Raw genomic sequence first — 21,072 nt, 5'->3', positions numbered from 1 at the left:
AACCACAAATACCTAGGAATTAACCTAACCAAGGAGATTAAAGACTTACATGCTGAGAACTATAAAACACTGATAAAGGAAATTGAAGATGATTCAAGGAAATGGAAAGATATCCCATGTTCTTGGATTGGAAGGATTAATATTGTTAAATTAATATTGTTAAAATGGCCATACTACCCAAAGCAATCTACAGATTTAATGCGATCCATATCAAATTACCCATGACATTTTTCACAGAACTAGGACAAATAATCCTAAAATTTATGTAGAACCACAAAAGCAATCCTGAGGAAAAAGAATGAAGCTGAAGGCATAATCCTTACTTCAGACAGTACTACAAACTTAACAGTAATCAAAACAGTGTGGTATTGGCACAAAAACACACATAGATCAATGTACAGAATAGAGAGCCTAGAAATAAACACACACTTATGGTCAATCTTCAACAAAAGAGGCAAGAATATACCATGGAGAAAAGACAGTTTCTTTGGCAAGTGGTGTTGGGAAAGTTGGATAGCTGCATGTAAATCAGTGAAGTTAGGACACATCCTCACACCATACACAAAAATAAACTCGGAATGGCTTAAAGACTTAAATATAAGACATGACACCATAAAACTCCTAGAAGGGAACATAGGCAAAACATCCTCTGACATAAGTCATACCAATGTTTTCTTAGGTCAGTTTACCAAGGCTGTAGAAATAAAAGCAGGGGCTTCCCTGGTGGCGCAGTGGTTAAGAATCAGCCTGCCAATGCAGGGCACATGGGTTCGAGCCCTGGTCCGGGAAGATCCCACATGCCGCGGAGCAACTAAGCCCGTGTGTCACAACTACTGAAGCCCATGTGCCACAACTACTGAAGCCTGTGTGCCTGGAGCCTGTGCTCCGTAACAAGAGAAGCCACTGCCATGAGAAGCCCTTGGCAACTAGAGAAAGCCCGTGCACAGCCACAGAAGACCCAATGCAGCCAATAAATAAATAAATAAATAAAATCTATTTTTAAAAAAAGAAATAAAAGCAAAAATAAACAAATGGTGCCTAATCAAACTTATAAGGGTTTTTTTAAAAAAATATTTATTTATTTGGCTGCGCTGGCTCTTTGCTGCTGCATGTGGGATCTTCATTGAGGCGTGCACGATCTTTAGTTGCAGCATGCAGAATCTTTAGTTGTGGCATGCAGGATCTTTTAGTTGCAGCATACGAACTCTTAGCTGCAGCATGTGGGATCTATTTCCCTGACCAGGGATTGAACCCAGGTCCCCTGCATTGGGAGCGTGGAGTCTTAGCCACTGGACCACAGGGAAGCCCCCAAACTTTTTTAAAAAATTAATTAATTAATTATTGGCTGCATTGGGTCTTTGTTGCTGCGTGCAGGCTTTCTCTAGTTGCAGCGAATAGGGGCTACTCTTTGATGTGGTGCGTGGGCTTCTTATTGCGGTGGCTTCTCATTGCGGAGCATGGGCTCTAGGCACATGGGCTTCAGTAGTTGTGGCATGCAGGCTCTAGAGCACAGGCTCAGTAGTTGTGGCGCATGGGCTCAGTTGCTCTGCAGCATGTGGAATCTTCCTGGACCAGGGTTCGAACCCGTGTCCCCTGCATTGGCAGGCAGATTCTTAACCACTGCGCCACCAGGAAAGTCCGGGAAGTCCCCAAACTTATAAGCTTTTGCACAACAAAGGAAACCATAAACAAAAAAGGAAAAGACAACCTACAGACTGGGAGAAACTATTTGTAAATGATGTGACCAACAAGGGCTTAATTTCCAAAATATGCAAACAGCTCATACAACTCAATAACAAAAACCAAACAATGCAATCAAAAAATGAGCAGACCTAAATAGACATTTCTCCAAAGAAGACGTACAGAGGGCCAACAGGCACATGAAAAGACGCTCAACATCGCTAATCATTATAGAAATGCGAATCAGAACTACAGTGAGGTACCACCTCATACAGGTCAGAATGGCCATCATTAAAAAGTCCATAAACAGGGCTTCCCTGGTGGCAGAGTGGTTAAGAATCCTCCTGCCAATGCAGAGCACACGGGTTCGAGCCCTGGTCTGGGAAGATCCCACATGCCACGGAGCAACTAAGCCTGTGCGCCACAACTACTGAAGCCTGCGCACTGCGATGAAGAGCAGCCCCCGTTCGCCACAACTAGAGGAAGCCTGCACACAGCAACGAAGACCCAATGCAGCCAATAAATAAAGAATAAAATATATTCTTTAAAAAAAAAGTCCATAAACAATAAATGCTGGAGAGGGTGTGAAGAAAAGGGAACCCACCTACGCTGTTGGTGTGGGAAAGTAAGTTGGTGCAGCCACTATGGAAAACGGTATGGAGCTTCCTGAAAAAACTAAAAATAGAGTTGCCATATGATCCAGCAATCCCACTCCTGGGCATATATCCAGAGAAAACTCTATTTGAAAAGATGCATGCACCCCAATGTTTATTGCAGCACTATTTACAATAGCCAAGACATGGAAACAACCCAAGTGCCCATTGACAGATGAATGGATAAAGAAGAAGTGGTGGGCTTCCCTGGTGGCGCAGTGGTTAAGAATCCACCTGCTAATGCAGGGGACACGGGTTCGAGCCCTGGTCCGGGAAGATCCCACATAAAAAAAAAAAAAAAAAGAAGAAGTGGTATATATGTACAATGGAATATGATTCAGCCATAAAAAAGAATGAAATATTGCCATTTGCAGCAACATGGATGGACCTAGAGATTATCATACTAAGTGAAGTAAGTCAGAGACAGACAAATATTATATGATATCACTTATATGTGGAATCTAAAAAATAATACAAATGAACTTACTTACAAAACAGAAACAGACTCACAGACATAGAAAACAAATTTATGGTTACCAAAGGAGAGGAGGGGCAAATTCGGAGTATGGGATTAACAGATACAATCTACTATACATAAAATAGATAAACAACAAGGATTTACTGCATAGCACAGGGAAATACATTCAATATCTTATATAATGGAAAAGAATCTGAAAAAGTATACATATATATGTGTGCGTGTGTGTATATATATATATATATATATATATATTTGAATCACTTTGCTGTACACCTCAAACTAACACAATATTGTAAATCAACTATACTTCAATTAAAAAAATAATAAAAATAAAAAATGTCTGGCTTTCCCAGGAAAGTCTGAAAATGCTTCTAGTGTATGTTTGCAGTTTTTTAAGGATGAACAATTTAAAGTTATGACTATTTTTGTAGAGCAGGGGTCCCCAACCCCTGGGCCGCGGACTGGTACCAGTCTGCGGCCTGTTAGGAACCAGGCCACACAGTAGGAGGTGAGCGGCGGGCGAACAAGCGAAACTTCGTCTGCCACTCCCCATAGCTCGCATTGCCACATGAACCCAACACCCACCCCCCTGGCTGTGGAAAATTTGTCTTCCATGAAACCGGTCCCTGGTGCCAAAAAGTTGGGGACTGCTGCCGTAGAGGCCTATCCAATCCTTTTACCAGTAATGGTTAATCCCTTCAAAGAAATAGCTCTCCCCTGGGCAATGTGATGCTAATTGCATTTCTCTGCCAAATAGCATTTACCATCTTCCATGGAAAATTATATAGACAGCTAGGCAATAGTTTCATTATATTTTTAGCATTTTGGGGAGAAAAGTAGACATTTGGGGGAAAATTCTTAGGTCATGGTTTATTTGGTCAATAATGATTGAGGGAATAGAAACTACCATTTTTCAAGAAATTAAAAACAAAACAGATTTCCTCTGGAGAGGTGGTGTATCTTCTATGAACTTTCTTAAAGGGTGTGCAATGTATACGAGGCAAGTAAAGAGACACTCTACGGAAGTCCTGCCTTATCTTGGTCGTATGTATTTTGGCTTTCAAAAAGTTACTGTCAGAATTAGATAGATAACCAACAGGAGCTACTGTATAGCACAGGGAACTCTACTGAATATTCTGGGATAACTTAGAAAAGAATCTAAAAAAGAATGAATATATGTATATGTATAACAATCACTTTGCTGTACACCTGAAACTAACACAACATTGTAAATCAAGTATACTCCAATAAAATTAAAATTAAAAAGAAAAAATTTACTGCCAGGATTATCAGTCGGCTTACTGACCATCTTGAGAAATTAGAAACTCCATCAAGCAGACTCCATAGAGCAGAATGTGAGCATCTCCCAAACGGCTTTTGAGTCATATGGGTGGCTTAAGATGAGCCACGGTAGGAGGATTTTCACCTTGGAAATCAGCAAGCACCATGAAACAGAATGGATTTTTCCCTTGGAGAGCCAGTTGTCACACATTTGCCAGCACACCCCTGGGTAGAATGGGGAGGTGCACCCACAAGAGTTTCCACTGGGAGATGCCGGGGCACCAGTATCCACCCTCCAAGTTCTTCTTTCAAGTTATCTTTTCTCTTTTCTTGTTCTCACATAGTTCCACATGTCCTCCTCCCTTACTTTAGCTAATCATTCTGATGTGTTTAATGTGTATCTTTTTGTTGGTATGCATTCTTATAAAATGTTTTGTTGTTCTGTGCACATATTATAAATATATTTATATATTATAAATATAATTATATTTATTATAAATAAAATAAAATATATTTTAAATTTCATAAATGACATTACTATATATTTCATTTTGTATCTTACTTTCTTCACTAAGCCCATCCATGGCACTCGAGGCACATCTAATCCATCGCTTCTCACTGCTGCATAATAAATACTGGAGTACATCCACCACATTTTGCCCACCCACTCTCCCAGTGACATTCTCCCACCCAACTCCCCTCACCACAAAAAACACAGTGCTGCTTACTCTCCAGGATGGCTGCACCAGGCTGCCCTCCCACCAGCAATACCCAAAGTGCCCATAGACTCATAGCCTCACCCAGCCCCTGGCATGACCCAGCTTTCTAATTTTTGCCAGTCTAATTATGAGTATAAAGAGATATAGTTAGTTTGACATACACTCTTCATAAGTTCTCTCCACAGCCTGTGCTTTCTGCCTTTTGGTAGCTGCTACAACCAGTCTGTGCTTGGCATTTCTCTGAGGGCTCTGAAATTGGACACAGCTTTCTGAGACTGCCACTCTCCTGTTCCTCTCAAAAACACGCTTGATGTCCCTGTCTTGTTTTAAGTTTTTTTGTTCGTTATTAGTTAACAGACCAGGTATATCAAAAGACGGATGGTGAAAGTCAACAATTTTGCAAGATCCCGAGGACATGGATCACTCACAATGCACTTCTTGATTCCCTTGTAGAGATGTCAACTGTATCCAATGGACCTTCGATCCTGGGACTTTATCCTTAAAGGTGGAGGAACCTTCCCCAGGGCAGACAAGTGAAGGCCCGAAGACTGACTGCAGTCAGAGTAGAACAGCAAGTATCTAAAATGGGCAATTTCTGTTTAGAAGTCTGGACTGGTAAAGCCCATTTCTGGAGTCCCACTCAGAATCCCTTAACTCTTGATTCTGAGACAGATAAATCAAAGGTGAGACTACAATAATAGCAGCCAATTCTTTGGACTCAAGCAATCAGTATTAATTATCTGAAGACAAGGCAGCCATCACCATATGCTGAAGGATATGCCTTGTCATGCCTGGCACTGTGCCTGCACTGAGATATCAGCTGGTCAGATACAGTGGGGAGACCTGGGTTTAATACCTCACGTCAGAAATAGCAGGATACTTAGCAACCGTGTTTCAGCCTGTGAGAGACAGGAGAGTCAGGAACCTGCACTCCAGCAGGTGTGCCTCAGTCCAAAGCCCGGCCCTGTCCTCCTGCCACGGCCTCAGCTGTCTGCACCCGGGCAGAGCCGATGTCCTCAGCCTGCTTATACCCACATGCACCTTGAAAATCAACCGAAGGCAAGAGGCATCAGGTTTTGTACTGTTTACCATCAGAACCTTCTCTCCAAGCTCAAACAGGTTTCGTACCTACCAACTAACGAGGCTTGCTAGAATCATGAAACGGTGCCCAGGAGATAGTAGGGGTTACAAATATTTTTGCTAAATGAATGAACTTCCTTTAGGGGCAGAGATGATTCTTACTGCATTCCTTGTTCTATTTCCTGTGGCATTGAGAGGTTTCCTGAGTCAGATACTCTGACTGGGGTGGATCCAGAAGCTCAGCGACTGTGGACGGTCAGCAAAACCCCAAGTTACACAGCCGGGAACCACCAGGCAGACAGACGAACAGATTTAGTCCACACAGCTACATAAGCGGCAGCGTGGAAGTCAAGAGCACAAACTGGGGAGTCAGCCTGGCCATCATTAGAGGCTCCCAGCTCTGCCAGCATTGTGACCTTGACCAAGTTACTTAACCTCTGAAAGCATCCCCATCTGTCAGATGGGGAATACAAATATCTATCCCACAGGGTTTCCGTGAGGAATAAATGAAATAACGTATGTCACATCCCTAGCACATTCCTGACCCACTGCAGGAGCTTAGAGAATGGGAGCTCTTCTGAAAAACACAACTCCCTATAATTTAAGTCCCCACCGTCACTTCTGAATACACAGCTGCCACACCACAGAAGCTTCTGGAAGGAGAAGCTGTGGCATTCCATGTTCTCAACCTCTGTCAAGGACACAGTTCACCATCTGGACTACACACTCTAGAAGAACAAACAAATTCCTGCTCCTTAAAATAAAAGCAATGGACAGGCCTCCCCCTGCAGAAATGTTCTGGCAAAAGCTACCACACTTGGCCAGTGACCCTAAGCCCTGATGCTGAAGCATTTGTAAACCTGCCTCTTCCCACTGACCTGAAAGCTAAGATTTAGTTTATCACTAGTTAAGAAGTCAGGATGGCAAGGTGACTAGAACACCAGCAGAGGAATTTCGTACGGATCCAAGGACAATTTGGTGAAAACAAAGTCATCCAGCCCTGGACTAATTCTGCAGGTTCACGAAACTCCTCCTCCTCCTCTAGTTCCAGCCCCATTGGCTTCCTTTTATTGTTTCCTAAGGGGTTCTTCTTGTACCCCAAAGCTTGTTTGCATGCTGAACTTTTCACCTAATTAATTCCTCATTTTCAAATCTAGGCTAGTCATCCATTTCCTTGGGGAAGTTTTCCCTGACAACTCCAACAAGGACCAATCCACCTGTTTCATAGTATTAAGTACTCCTCATTAATAAACTTATAATTTGTAATTTTAAAAAAGGTCAGTTTTATTTGAACACAACAGGAAACCACTTATTTCAGCTCAGATCTATTTCTACTAATCAGGAAAGTGCTAAGCCTTCAGTTTCTGAGATGTACGGAGTGTATTTTTCGAAGTCACTGTCATGTAGTGGTTCTTCAGCCCCTGGACATCAGCACCAGCATGACCTGGGAACTCGTTAGAAATGCAAATGCTTAGGCACCACCCCAGTCTGACAGAATCAGAACCTCTGGGGTAACGTGCCCTCTGGTGGTTCTGCCCCTTAGTGGATGCTGATGGAGTCCCACCCAGATTCCCTTTCCAGCGCACCCGTGCCCTCGCTGCTGAGAGCCAGCTAACCACTCACAATGGCCCTTCTGGAACAATGCCCTTGGCAAAGGGAGCCACCCTGCCAGGTGAGCTAGCTCTTTCCCTGGAGAAGACCTCACCGACCAACTGGCCCCTTTGCTGCACCTGGTACTAATTCTGCCAAACAATTCATGTTCTAGGGCCCCCCAGTGGATGGCAATGAGGCCGGACTGCAGAGGAGACCACACTCTTGCTCACAGCCTTCCCTGGGCCCGTCCTGCTTCCCATCTCCTGGGAGCAGGTCCTCAATCAATTGCACAAGAATTCTAGTCTCAGGCTCTGCTCCTAAGGAATCTGATCCATGGCAGTTACTTTCACCATCTCAAAAAATTTACTCTTACCAGAACATGTCTGTCCACAATTGCCACAATTATTTCACCCAGGGCAATTTGAGAACCGGTACCCCCATATCTAAGATCAGACAAACTGGGGCTTAGAGGATGTGGGTGACAGGACACCACTGACTTGTAACTGGTTTCAGGTCTGAATCTCTGTGTATTGTGTGTGGCTCTGGGGTGTTTAGTTTCTGAGATGGTACGGCGGAACGAGACAAACTTGGGTTCAAATCCTGGCACTGAAGTTTGCCAGTTGTGTGAACTTGGTCTGTAAACCTTCTTTCTGCTTCCTCACCACAAAACGGAGATAATGGCATTGCCCAAGACACTTGAGTTTTTATGAGAATTAAATGAGATAACACACATACCCTTCAGGGCCTTAGCTTTCTTGTCTCGACCGGCTTAATTAGGGAACTTATGTCACAGGGCCTCTGAGATGATTACAAGCCGTGACCCAGGTGCAGCTCTTAGCAGTGTGTCTTGGCACTGTTGTATATACTCCACGAATGTTAGGTATGCCCAACACTGCCGTCACAGCAAGCAGGCAATGAATGTTCGTTCCCACCACTGGCCGAAGGATTTTAGATTTCTCTGGAAGCTCTCTTTAAGAGTCCATTGCATCTCACCGTTCCAATCTTCAGGATAATTTGGTGTGGCGCTCTTATTTCTGAGAACCGCTTTTACAAGTGAAACCATATATACTGAAATTCTGATTTTTTCTTTTGCAAGACCGACAGAAGCAAAGAGTCCAGCTTTTTTTTTTTTTTAACAGTTCAGCTTTTTGTTGAACGTGTTATGTTTAGTCAAAAAAAAAAAAAAAAGTCCGTGTCATCATCAGACTCCTCAGATTCTTCTTTCTTTGCTTCTGCTTTCTTCTCCTCAGCTGGGGCAGCGGCGCTGGAGCGGGCAGGGCCGCCTGCCCAGCGCCGTGCCGATGAGGCTCCTGAGGTTGACACTGGCCAGAGCCGCGGCAAACAAGCCTGGCCAGAAAGGCTCAACATTTACGCGGGCTGCTTTAATGAGGGCACTGATCTTACCCTCCGTGGCCGTCGCGTCACTCGTCGTGCAGACCGGGGGCCGAGTAGATGCAGGCGGGCTCGGAGACGGAGGCCGCGGCGCGGGCGAGCGCTGGGCGGCGGGGCGCCGGGGGCGGCGCCAGTCGCGGCTGAAGGGCGGGCCTCACCCCCCCGCGTGCGGCCTCCGCTTCCTCGGAAGCAGCGAGCACCTTCGCGGCAGCTGAGGAAAGGGACTTTTTTCTTTTCTTTTGGTCGAAAACAAAGATACCCTCAGCCAGAGTGGACCTAAAGAATTTAGTCTTCCTTCAAGTCTTGCTTAAACCTGCTCACGGAGTAAATGTCTGAGGCTCCAGCCCCGACCAGCCCTGACCTGCGCGAGGCTTACAGCACAGGTGTCAGGACTCAGGGCTGAGCGCTCCCGCCCTGGAGGCGGCGGGCTCCAATCGCAGGCCACGACTCACTTCAGCCCGCGCGAACCCCGGGTCCGAAACAGTGTTGCTCTGATAGCTTGAGACCTTATTTTTACTGTGAAGTATTATTTAATGATTTATAATTCGCCAAAGGGGCAAGAAAAAAACATGCATCCTTTTGTTACCAGTTAATAATACGTCTGCTTTGAGGAACGAAATCTCATTTAATCCAAAGTGGAAAAAAAGAAGAGAGAACTGAAGCTCTGCTAGTTTAGCAGCAGGGCGGGTCTGGCACCCGACCAGGAAAGGGGGGCAGTCAGCCGCGCCCCTACTGCATGGCCAGGAAGCCGTTTGTGTGGAGACGTCTCAGTCACTCGGCTGTGACAAACTGCACCCCGATACCCAGAGCGCGTTAAGTCCGAGAGGCCGAGGTGCCCCGAGTGCCCGCGCCCTCCCCGGGGACGAGGGGGGAGGGGGGAGGCCGCACGCAAAGACAAACAGACCCAGACATTCCGAGAGACCTCTGCCTTAAGAAAATAAGGTGTTACGAGACCATATATTTTCTATTTTTATAACATTTTATATAACTCATAAAACAGTGCTTGTATAAAAATTCACACAAAGTTGCTAGAGAGCATACAATTTCCAAAAATGTCCTGGGTTTTTGTTACATTCAGTTTTCTAAGGATGCACTCAAATCAATGGTAAAATGCAGACATTATGCGATACTATCTTTGGTAAAACTATACTCATTATTTTGTCTCCTCACAGTATTAATTCTGATATCCACTTTGTGCAGGGTCTGCTGTCACTAGGATGTCAGAAGAACATTAAGGCTGGATCTACAAGAGGCAAGTATCTCCACGTGACAGTCGGAGCCCCTCGGCCCCCACCCCGTGCCCACTCCATATCATCCATCTACACAGCGAGGCAGGGTAAGAGCTCAATGGCCTCCAATCCGGGGTCTCGAGACCCTCCTCCTCAATCAGGCAAGAAGTAAACATTTGGGGGCAAAGGTGGAAACTGAGGCCATCTCTGCAGGAACCCGAGTGGCCATGCTGTGCTAGGGTAGGCCAGTGACTCCTAGCATTTAAACAGCTAATCCATTCACCACTAAGTAGATCCCATTGGTTGGTTGATGATTGCTGCTGAGGTGGTGCCCCTCCCCCCAAACTTAAAAAGAAAGGAAGGTTTGGAGCCAACACTGAAGGGGGAAGGGGCACACTAACACCCATGACACTGGACACGACTTTATTCCCTGTCAAACGTGTGTTGTCATGTAGACACAGCCAAAGTGAACTGAAGCAGGATTAGAACACTTAGTACATTCATGACTATCTTCATACATTCTTTTAAAACTTACTAACAGAGAAAAACAAGGGACACTACCACCTATTGTGACTTGCTATTTTACTCAACATCAGAAATGTATCTGTACTACTTCTTTAGTCCTCTGGACATGAGGGGGAAAACATTCCAAAAAAAGCAAACAATTAAAAATCAAAGAATTTAGATGGGGAGGGAGACGGGGTTTTGCCAACAGATTTTATGGAAAACATTAAATTTTGAAAAAAATTTAGTATTTTGTACTTCTATTGCTTCGTGTAAAAAAAACTGGCCCTGGAGCCCACCTGTATGGCTGGAGCTCTGAGGACACCACACAGACAGACACGGGACCCACAGGCGGTTCCTGATGAGTCAGTCCAGAGAGACAAGAAACAGCTCACAGAGTGTGTCCACCTCTCTTCACTGGAAGGGACGCTAAGATTTGGGGGGGAAGAAGCCCTACAAGGAAAGGTATTAAGGAAACCACCAAAACACGGTTTCCAAAAATTGAACATGCTTTAGGTTCTAAAGAGACATAGTTCATTCCTAGAACCTGTTGATGTCTCTATCGTGGGTAGATAGGATGATTTTTTTTTTTTTTAATTATTAAATGATTGTGCTTCTGAAGTTGCAGGGTCACATTCCACCCTCTAGAAAGCAGGGCAATTTTCACATGGCTTGGAATCCTCTTGGATACATCCTAGAGACCAGAACAAATTCCATGGCACCCTCCCGCCCACAGGGCTGGTGGGTGAGAGAGTGCCACTGCCATCTTTGGGTGTGTGCACGTGCGCGCGCAGGCATGCATTTATGTGCTGGAGAGACTAAGGCATAGAGGAAGGCCCAGGAGAGGGGAAGTGAGTCTCTGGCTGCTTCAGTCCTCCTCCTTTCCAGGCACAAAGACGTTGAGCTTGTTATTCATGTCGGTCCCCTTCCTCTCACTTCAGTTTTTTACTAAGAAATGTGTGTGTGCACATGTGGGTGCGTGGGGAGACAGTCATTTATTAAGTCCCTGTGCATTTCTAAATTGCAATAATTTAGGTCCGCAGTTTCAATAGAAATAATCTGTAAATGACATTTAAAAGCAAATTTACTAAAGTTAGATCAGCAACTTTACACTGCTCAGAATCTTGTCATATTAAAAAAAAAAAAACTGCCCACTGGGTGCAGGCAAAATTCTGTCATACAGCCACTGAAACTGAAGTCCTTATCTGTATGAAGAAAAGTCATAGATTGTTTCTATTTTTTCTGCATTTTAAGGTAGCAAAATATTAAGCCATTAGATTATTAAATCAGTAACATTCCCCAAGGGCTTTAGGACTACCCTGTGTGATTCAATTCATTTTCTAGCTTTCTGGTATGATGTACTGTGTTTGTTTGGGTTAGACTGTTTCCCTTCCCTCTTAGGCACTGGCCCCCACAGTCAGGTAGGTAAAAGTATTGTTTTTATATTAAGGACTTTACCTGTTGGGGAGTTTCCTCCAGGTTGGAATCCTGGAGAGCATGCCGCTGGCCTGGAGCAATGTGACCTTCCCAACCAGGGGACAGAAAAGAGGTGTCTCATCCCGAGGCCAAGGGACCAGCCAGATGTAGGACAGCAGGACCTTCTGAGGGCCCAAAGGGAAAGCTCTGAGTGGACCCTGGGAAGGGATATGGGAGCCCCATTTGAGATGGCCTGTGTCCTTCCAATACCAGGTATCCCCAAGAGAGCCCAAGGCTTGGGCCCGCCCTGAGGAACAAGGATGTGTACTGACTGGCGGAGCTGACACTGAGGGGTGGTGAAGTCACCGTAGCTCCCAGAACCCGGGTTTTGTTTTGTACAAATACACACATGGAAAGTAAACAGTTCTTGGTGAGCCCAAAGGGGCCCATCCTTAGATCAAACAAGAAGCCAAATATCCACACACACTTTTCCAAGGTAATGTGTCTGCCCCTCCAACAGCATCCTTGCCTAGAGAGGAAAGGGGGCAGTGGGAGGACACAGCTCAAATGAAGACATTGTGAACGTGTTTCCACGTCTCTCTACATTCATATCATCATCATCATCATCATCATCATCATCCAGTGTTCTCGTCTACAGAGTGAGCACAACATTCTACCGGCGCAGCAGTGTGGGCCAGGCCAGGCCAGGCCGCCCCCTAAGCCCCTTCCTCGGCACCACAGTGGGAGGGAGAAGGTGACTGACCATGGTCAGAAAGACATCGCACTATTCCATCCCCTCCACCGCCATCCAAGAGGCATCCTGACTCTTCCAAAACCCGATGTAAAAGACAAGGTCAGTAAAATCCATCTCTATACCACCTGAAGCTATTAGCCATCATGCATGAACATGGCACTTCTAAAAATTTCATTTATCTGAAACCGTCTTAAAAAAAAAAAAATTCCCAGCAACTGAAGTCATCTTACAGTACTTCATCTCAAATATTTAAAAGATTTTTTTTCTAAGTAAAATGGCCTCCACAGAGCCCAATGATTTTAAAAAGGGTTTCTCTTTAACTTAAAAAAAAATTGATAAAAGTGGAAGATGTAAAACGTGGGAAGAGGACCAAGAGGGCTGCTCGATTTGCATTTCAAATTGTGAGGGGACTGGGAGGACACTGCCAAGGAGAGGGAGCCCTGACTCCTGAGGCCTCTCTGCTGTCACAGCTTGGCCCTCCCCAGACTCTGGCTGCACCGCCAGGAACACAGGACAAAAGTCGTAAGTACAAGAGGCCAACTGCGAGGCTTCTTTCTCGTGGCCGTGGCCGGCGGGGCGGTCACGTGTGCAAATGCAGCAGGCCACTCCCCGCCGACATAAGGTGCGCGGCTGTGGACACGTCGGGGGCTCCGGCAGAACGCTCAGTGCCCGCGGTGCCCATCACTTCTCCACCTTCTTGGCTTTCTTCAGGATGTCGCATTTCTTCCTGTTGGGGCGGCGGCACCGTTCGTCGATGCTGGGGATACATTCGTAGTGCCACACCTCCTCCATCTTCTCCACCGGGTACACGGCCTCCACGTAGTGGCGGATGAGCCTCAGCCGCGTGGGGTCCAGCTGCTTCTTGTTGCACGCCCCGGAGTGGTTGTACTGCAGCCGGAGGTTCTCGGCGGTGAAGAGTTCAGGGAAGAGCCTGACGAGCAGCCGGGCGGCGAAGTTGCCCACAGAGAGGCTCTGCTGCACGATCTCGCGCACCTCCTTGTCTGACAGCAGGTACGGCGAAGGCACCGGGAAGTCGGGCGAGGGCACCACCAGCTCGTCCAGGGGGATCTTGCAGAAGTCCTTGCTGCTCCTTTCGGGGGGCAGCGGGGGCCCCTCAAATTCCTCCCGGAACCGCTCGGGGTTGATTGCATAGCTGGCCAGGTCCCTGCACTCCGGGCCCGGCACATGGACCTTGCGCTGCTGCTGGTAGGAGCGCCTCTGCTCTGTGTCCCGGCGCCGGCAGCGCTCGTCCAGTTTGCCCACGAACTCCAGTGTCCAGACGCGGTCATTCTTGGCCCGCGGGTAGAGCAGCTGCACGTAGTGGCGGATGAGCTTGATGCGGGACGGGTCCAGCTGCTTCTTGCCCAGGGAGCCGCTGCAGTTGTACTGCTTGCGCAGGTTCTCGTGGGTGAAGAGCTCGGGGAACAGGTGCACGAGCAGGCGTGAGGCAAAGTTGCCAATGGACAGGCTGCTCTCGTAGATGCTGCGCAGCTGCTCCTTGCTGAGCAGGCAGTCGGCGCCAGGCACCTCGAAGTCGGGCTGCGGGATCTCCAGCTTGTCGAAGTCGATGGGCACCAGCCAGATCTTCTTGGACCGCCGGCCGGGCCGCTCGCCCTCGAAGCTGTCTTCCACCTTGACCACGGAGATGTCATCGGGAAGGCTGGAAGAGTCGTAGCAGTCGTCCCGCGGGGGCTCGCCCTCGCTGCCCGCGTCCAGCCCCAGGCCCTCCAGCTCGTCGTTGATGCGCTGGGCGCACTGCTGCAGCCAGGCCTCCTCCTCCTGCATGTCGGGGAAGTAGATCTCCGTGTAGTTGCGGATGATCTGCAGCCTCTGTGGGTCCAGCTCCTGCTTGCCTCCGTCCCCGTAGCAGCTGTACTGCTCGCCCAGCTTCCGGTGGTCGAAGAGCTCGGGGAAGAGCCGGTGCAGAAGGAAGACGGCGAACTCCCCGGGCGACGAGGCTTCGTCCAGGAACTCAGTTAGGTCCTGCGTGTCCACCACGTGGTCCGAGGCGATGGTACTGCTCCGGTCCAGGGACAGGGCCTCCTCCTGGTCTTTGCTGTCCAGGAAGTGGCCGGCGTCCACCTGCTCGGCCTCGAAGAAGCCGGCGACCTGGCCGCCGGGCTGGCTGTCCTCCATTTCCCGTTGGGCCCAGAAGCGGCTGAAGAAGTCGTTCAGCTGGGGCAGGCACTCAGCCTGCCACACGGCCGTGTCCTTCACCGATGGGTAGTAGACCTCCACGTAGTTGCGGATGAGCTGCAGGTGCAGCGACTCCAGCTTCCGCTTGGCCGCAAAGCCACAGGCGCTGCAGCCCCGGGAGAAGTCCACGTCGCTGAAGAGCTCAGGGAAGAGCTGCACCAGCAGGCGGCAGGCCAGGTCGCCGCCCGACAGGCTCTGGTCCACGATCTGCTTGAGCTCGGCTGCCGTGAGCTGGTACTCGGGGGGCGGCTGGAACTTGGCTACCATCTCGGTGGGGCTCACCTGCTTCTTGATGCGGCTCACCTCCAGGGAGAGCAGGTCCACCTTGCTGTGCAGCTGCGACATGTTGGAGGAGAGCGTGTTGAGCATGTAGAACATCTTCTGGATGAGAAAGTAGATGTTGGGGTCACCGTCGGTGGCTGCCGCGGCGCCGCCGCCGTCCCGCTTCTGTGGCTCGTTCAGGAGCCGCAGCGGTGAGGGGCTGTTCCTGGGGTTCGCCTTCTCGAAGAGCTCGAACGTGTTAAGCGCGTCTCCGGTGGGAGGGTTCTTCTTCTCCATGATCTTGTGCGAGATGCCGTACAGAGGCTTCTTGTAGGAGGGCGTGGTCACGTCGTTGCTGGGCTCCTCCTCGCCCGGCCACACGGAGCCCGAGCTCTTGCCCCTGCCTGCCTGCTCCCCGTTGCCCTGGCAGGGCGAGCTGTTCTCCCGGTTCCGCATGCCAGCTAGGAGCGCCTGGAAGACAAGAAGTGCGTTAGCTGAGGGTTCTGGTTTACTACCCTAGACACAAAGAGGGGCCAAGGTCGATCGCAGGAGCCTGTGAGAAAGTGTTTCCCTTGCCCGGGAATCACTCTGCCGGTACACAGCACACCACTAACACAAACCTGCATCCCAGCGCCAAACTTGCTCGCTCTCCCAACTTCCTGAGAGGCTCAGGCTGGACCTCGAAAGCTTCTAATTCCTGTAGGACACAAGCCCTGAACTTCCTGTCTACAAGGCCTGGCAGGAGACAACACAGATCCTGGCAAGGCCGGGCAAGAGTCCTCGAGGGATGGGAGAGACCCCGGGCACAGAAAGCGCTCCTGTGGCAGTTTAGCCTTGGGCAGGTCACCTCATTGCCCTGACTGCTCTCAGACAGGGAGGATTCCTGCCAACGGCAGCTCCAGAAGGCAGCAGCGTGTTGTCCAGCCTGCAGCCTCTAGGAGAGTAGGTGTCTCCACTCTGGACAGGTCCCAAGATGCATGATGTTGAGCACGGAAGAACTGGGGTCCAGCGGTCCCCAACCTTTTTGGCACCAGGGACCGGTTTCATGGAAGGCAATTTTTCTACAGACAGCGGTGGGCTGGGGGATGGTCCAGGCGGTAATGTGAGTGATGGGGAGTGATGGGGAGCGGCAGATGAAGCTTCGCTTGCTTACCCGCTGCTCTCCTCCTGCTGTGCAGCCCGGTTCCTAACAGGCCGCAGACTGGTAGGGGTCCACAGCCCAGGGGTTGGGGACCCCTGGTCTAGAGAGTGGCAGTCTGTTGTCAACTCTACCACTGCCTGGAGTCACATCTAATCTCAGACTGGAAAAGGCCCAGAACTCGCCCAAGCCCGGGCGACTGTGGATTCTGTGAAGTGATGAGGCCTCCCAGGTTTCCAAGTCTCGGTCTCCTAGCCCTTCTTGGTCCAGCAGCCCTTCTCAACCAGAATTGCAGAAGAGTATTAAGCCCCATGTCCTAAAGAACCCACTGCATGTACTGAATTAACACCTTTCCTATGCATCTAGAAAGGTACTTTCTATGTACTCTCCAGCCTTGCTCAATAGAGGACAGTGAGAGAATTAAGCCCTACCAAAAATGATTTCAGGGATTATCTCAACTCTCCCAAGGTTGGCACACTCTGCAGGTCCACTCCTGATGGACTCCCAGGGAAAGTTCAAGATAGACATTTTTTTAAAATAAATACATTTATTTATTTATTTATTTTTGGCTGCATTGGGTCTTCGTTGCTCTGCGCGGGCTTTTCTCTAGTTATGGTGAGCGGGGGCTACTCTTTGTTGCAGTGCTCGGGCTTCTCATTGTGGTGGCTTCTCTTGTTGCGGAGCACAGGCTCTAGGCACGTGGGCTTCAGTAGTTGTGGCACGTGGGCTCAGTAGTTGTGGCATATGGGCTTAGTTGCTCCATAGCATGTGGGATCTTCCCAGACCAGGGATCGAACCCCTGTCCCCTGCATTGGCAGGCGGATTCTTAACCACTGTATCACCAGGGAAGTCCTGAAGATACCCTTAAAGACTCCAAAGCTTCATACCAGAAGGCAACTGCCCAGACCATTTGGGATCCCAGAGTCCTCAGCTTTCTTTAGTGGTTTTCCCTACTGCCAGGCCCTGGACGGTTTAAGAGGCTTATTTATACATATATGGACAAGTGATTTTCAACACAGGTTCAAAGGCAATTCAGTAGAAAAAGGAGAATCTTTTCAACAAATGATGCTAGAAAAATTGGATACACATATGCAAAAAAAAAAAAAAGCAAAAAAGTTTCATCCTACATATATAAAAAATTAACTAAAAATGGATCATGGATGTAAAAATAAAAACGAACTTAAAATTCTAACACTTCTAGAAGAAAGCATAAGAGCAATCCTTTATGACCTTGTTTTAGGCAAATATTTCTCAGATACAATACCACAAGCATGATCCATAAGAGAACAAACTGATAAACTGGACTTCATCAAAATTTAAAACTTCTTTAAAAGATGAAAAACAAGCCCAGACTGGAAGAAAACACAGGCAAATCATTTATCTGATAAAGGACTTGAATCCAGATTACATAAAGAACACTCAAACTCAATAATGACATACAACCCAATTAATGGCAAAAAAGCACATAAAAAGATGCTTAGTGGGACTTCCATGGTGGTCCAGTGATTAAGACTCCACACTTCCACTGCAGGGGGCATGGGTTCGATCCCTGTTTGGGGAACTAAGATCCCACATGTTCCACAGTGCGGCCAAAAAATAAATTAAAAAAAAAAGATGCTTAGTAACCTGCACATTAAAACCACACTGAGATACCACATCACCCCCACTAGGATGGGTGTAATCAAAAAGACAGACAGTACTGAATGACGGAGATGATGTGAAGGAACTGGAACTCTCACATGCTGCTGGGTAATGGTATAGCCACTTTAGGAAACAGTTGCTATTTTTTTAAGAAGTTAAATATATATGGGACCATATGATCCAGGTATTCCATTCCTAGGTATTTATTTACCAAGCAAAATGAAAGCACATGATCATACAAAGACTTACATGCAGATGTTCATGGCAGCCCTGTTTGTAAATAGCCCCAAACTGGAAACAACCCAAGTTTTTAACAAGTATATAGATATACTGTGTTATACAGCAGAATGCTACTCAGCAATAGAGCTGATAAACATGACACTCATGATGAATCTCAAAATAATTAAGCTGAGTGAAAGAAGCCAGTCAAACAAAAGAGGCCTGTAGGATTCCATTCATATAAAATTCTAGAAAATGCCAACTCATCTTTAGTGACAGAAAGCAGATTAGTGGTTACCTGGGGATGGGGGGAGGATGCAAAAGGGCACAAGGAAACGTTCATGGTAGTAGGTGATGGATATGTTTCTCATCTTGATTGTGGCATAGTTTCATTGGTATACACGTCAAAACTTATCAAATGGTATGCTTTAAATATGTGTCGTTTATATATTTCAGTCATAAATTTGTTTTTGACAAATGTTGAATTAGACCCCAAAACATACTGGAATATATTTTTGAGGGTCTAATTAAGCAGAAGAACTAATTGGTGAGCACCTGTGGGTGTCAGCGGAGCAGGCAGGGTTGAAGCACAAAGCATGTGCTTCCACAGACATGCGCATGCCTCAGGCAACTAGAAAATCGACAAGGACACAGTGCATCCTTAGAATGCTTCCCCACCTGGGGAAGAATATGGTTGGCATAACCTGGCCCAGCCCAGCGCTTCTGGAAGTCTAATATCCATATGAACAGCCTGGGGTCTAGTTAGAACACAGATTCTGATTCAAGGCTCTGCATTTCTAACAAGCCGTTGGACCTCTCTGGGTGGCCAGGGCCAGGTGGTCTGCCCTCAGTTTATCTCATCCAGGCAGATTCAGTGTCATTTGTAAGCATTCAGATAACTAATGCCAGCACAGCACAGTACATGAGGTGCTTTTCTCTTGCAGGCTAAAAAAATGTAGGGAAGAGACACTCTCAGGGGGGCAGCCGTTACAACGGCAGGTGAGCAATACGAAGGCCTGAGGTGGAAAGAGACAGTGAGGCCACATAAGCATGTGAAACTCTGATCCTTCTGAACCTCCCACATGTTATCGTTCATTTAAATGGATGAATTACTTCCTGGACCCTCTCTTTTAAATAATGGAATCATCAGACTCATACGAGACAAAGGCTAATTTTTCTCTTGCATCTCTGTTGACAACAACCACGCAGAAGAACAGCTACTTTACTCTCTCAGGACCCTGAAAATAAAGGAATTCTTTCAAGTGTTTCAATTATCCCACTGAGGTAGGCAATACTTTCCTCAGGGTTTGTTTGTCTAAACTGATGATGGGGGCTTCCCCGGTGGCGCAGTGGTTAAAGAACCTGCCTGCCAACGCAGGGGAAAACGGGTTCGAGCCCTGGTCCGGGAAGATCCCACATGCCGCGGAGCAACTAAGCCTGTGCGCCACAATTACAGAGCCTGTGCTCTAGAGCCCACGTGCCACAACTACTGAAGCCCGCGCGCCTAGAGCCCGTGCTCCGCAACGAGAAGCCACCGCAATGAGAAGCCCCTGCACCGCAATCAAGAGTAGCCCCGGCTCGCGGCAACTAGAGAAAGCCCGCGAGCAGCAACGAAGACCCAATGCAGCCAAAAATAAATAAATAAAATAAATAAATTTATAAACTGATGATGAGTCATAGGCCCCTGGCCCTCCTACCCCACCCCCCAACCCCGCCAAAAAACTTCCCAAGAGCAGAGGACCAGGGGCCTGCTGGGCTGGGGCGAGCCTGCCACCTGCCCCTCTCCCTCGTGGGGTCTCCTCCCTGAGCTATCCCCATCCTCATCACACTGCACAATGGTTACATGATGGGACCAGGTCCTTCCTGAGTCCATCCCTAGTGTCCTGCAAAGTGCCTGGGACAGAGAAGAGCTCACTGAATGTTTGTCAAGCAGGGTAAAGCGTCTACCACTCTCAAATATATGCTTAAGAAAAAGAACCTGTTCAGAGAGGCCACTAGCTTAATGAATAACATGAGTGTAGGGAGGTATAAAGGAGTGGATAGGGCCTCTGCATGACCTTTCATGCTTCAGCTTCCTGTGTGTAACTCAGGGATATATCATGGTACCTGTCTCTGGGTACCAGGGTAGCTATGATGACCTAATGAGATAATGTATATGAAGCACTGAGCCTGTGTCTGAATCAGTAAGTGCTTAATAAATATTTACTGTTTTAGTATGATTATTATTAAACAACAGTCTTCCCAAGCTGCAGCAGTGACAATACTATGGGCCTTTTATTGAACTAGTTGTAATGGTTACTCTCAACCAGTAAATAAGAGAAGAACTTTCCTACAGTGCAGCAGGGTAAGTCACTCACGGAAGGCATTCTTAGAGGTCTGTTTGCTCTAAAGACTGGGGCTGGGAGGAGTACAGGAAGGACAGCTGAGCTCAAGGTGGGGTTTCAAGCTCTTTTCAGTTCTGTAGTTCTGCTATCTGGCAGAAAGCAGAGGATAATTTTAAAAAGGAAGGAAGAGGGACTTCCCTGGTGGTCCAGTGGTTAAGAATCTGCCTTCCCCAAGAAGCACATGAAAGCTGCTCAGCATCACTAATTATTAGAGAAATGCAAATAAAAACTACAGTGAGGTATCACCTCACACCAGTTAGAATGGGCATCATCAGAAAATCTACAAACAACAAATGCTGGAGAGGGTGTGGAGAAAAGGGAACCCTCTTGCACTGTTGGTGGGAATGTAAGTTGATACAGCCACTATGGAGCACAGTATGGAGGTTCCTTAAAAAACTAAAAATAGAGCTACCATATGACTCAGCAATCCCACTACTGGGCATATACCCAG

General features: G+C 47.5%; 1 protein-coding gene across 2 annotated transcripts in view; it reads right to left on the bottom strand.

The window, feature by feature from the left end:
* Nucleotides 1-9,913: 9,913 nt before the first annotated feature.
* The window catches only part of BEND3 (BEN domain containing 3), a 35,174-nt gene continuing 24,015 nt past the window's right edge, over nt 9,914-21,072 (bottom strand). For both annotated transcript variants that reach the window (XM_068551550.1, XM_068551551.1), the window contains exon 4: nt 9,914-15,710. In XM_068551550.1, coding sequence (XP_068407651.1) covers nt 13,464-15,710 — 2,247 coding nt within the window. In that variant the 3' untranslated portion in view covers nt 9,914-13,463. The remainder of the gene's footprint in view (nt 15,711-21,072) is intronic.

The sequence above is a fragment of the Eschrichtius robustus genome, chromosome 9, assembly GCF_028021215.1.
Source record: "Eschrichtius robustus isolate mEscRob2 chromosome 9, mEscRob2.pri, whole genome shotgun sequence".
NCBI lineage: Eukaryota > Metazoa > Chordata > Mammalia > Artiodactyla > Eschrichtiidae > Eschrichtius > Eschrichtius robustus.
The sequence above is the reverse complement of the archived record's forward strand: the minus strand, read 5'-3'. Positions and strand labels throughout refer to the sequence as shown.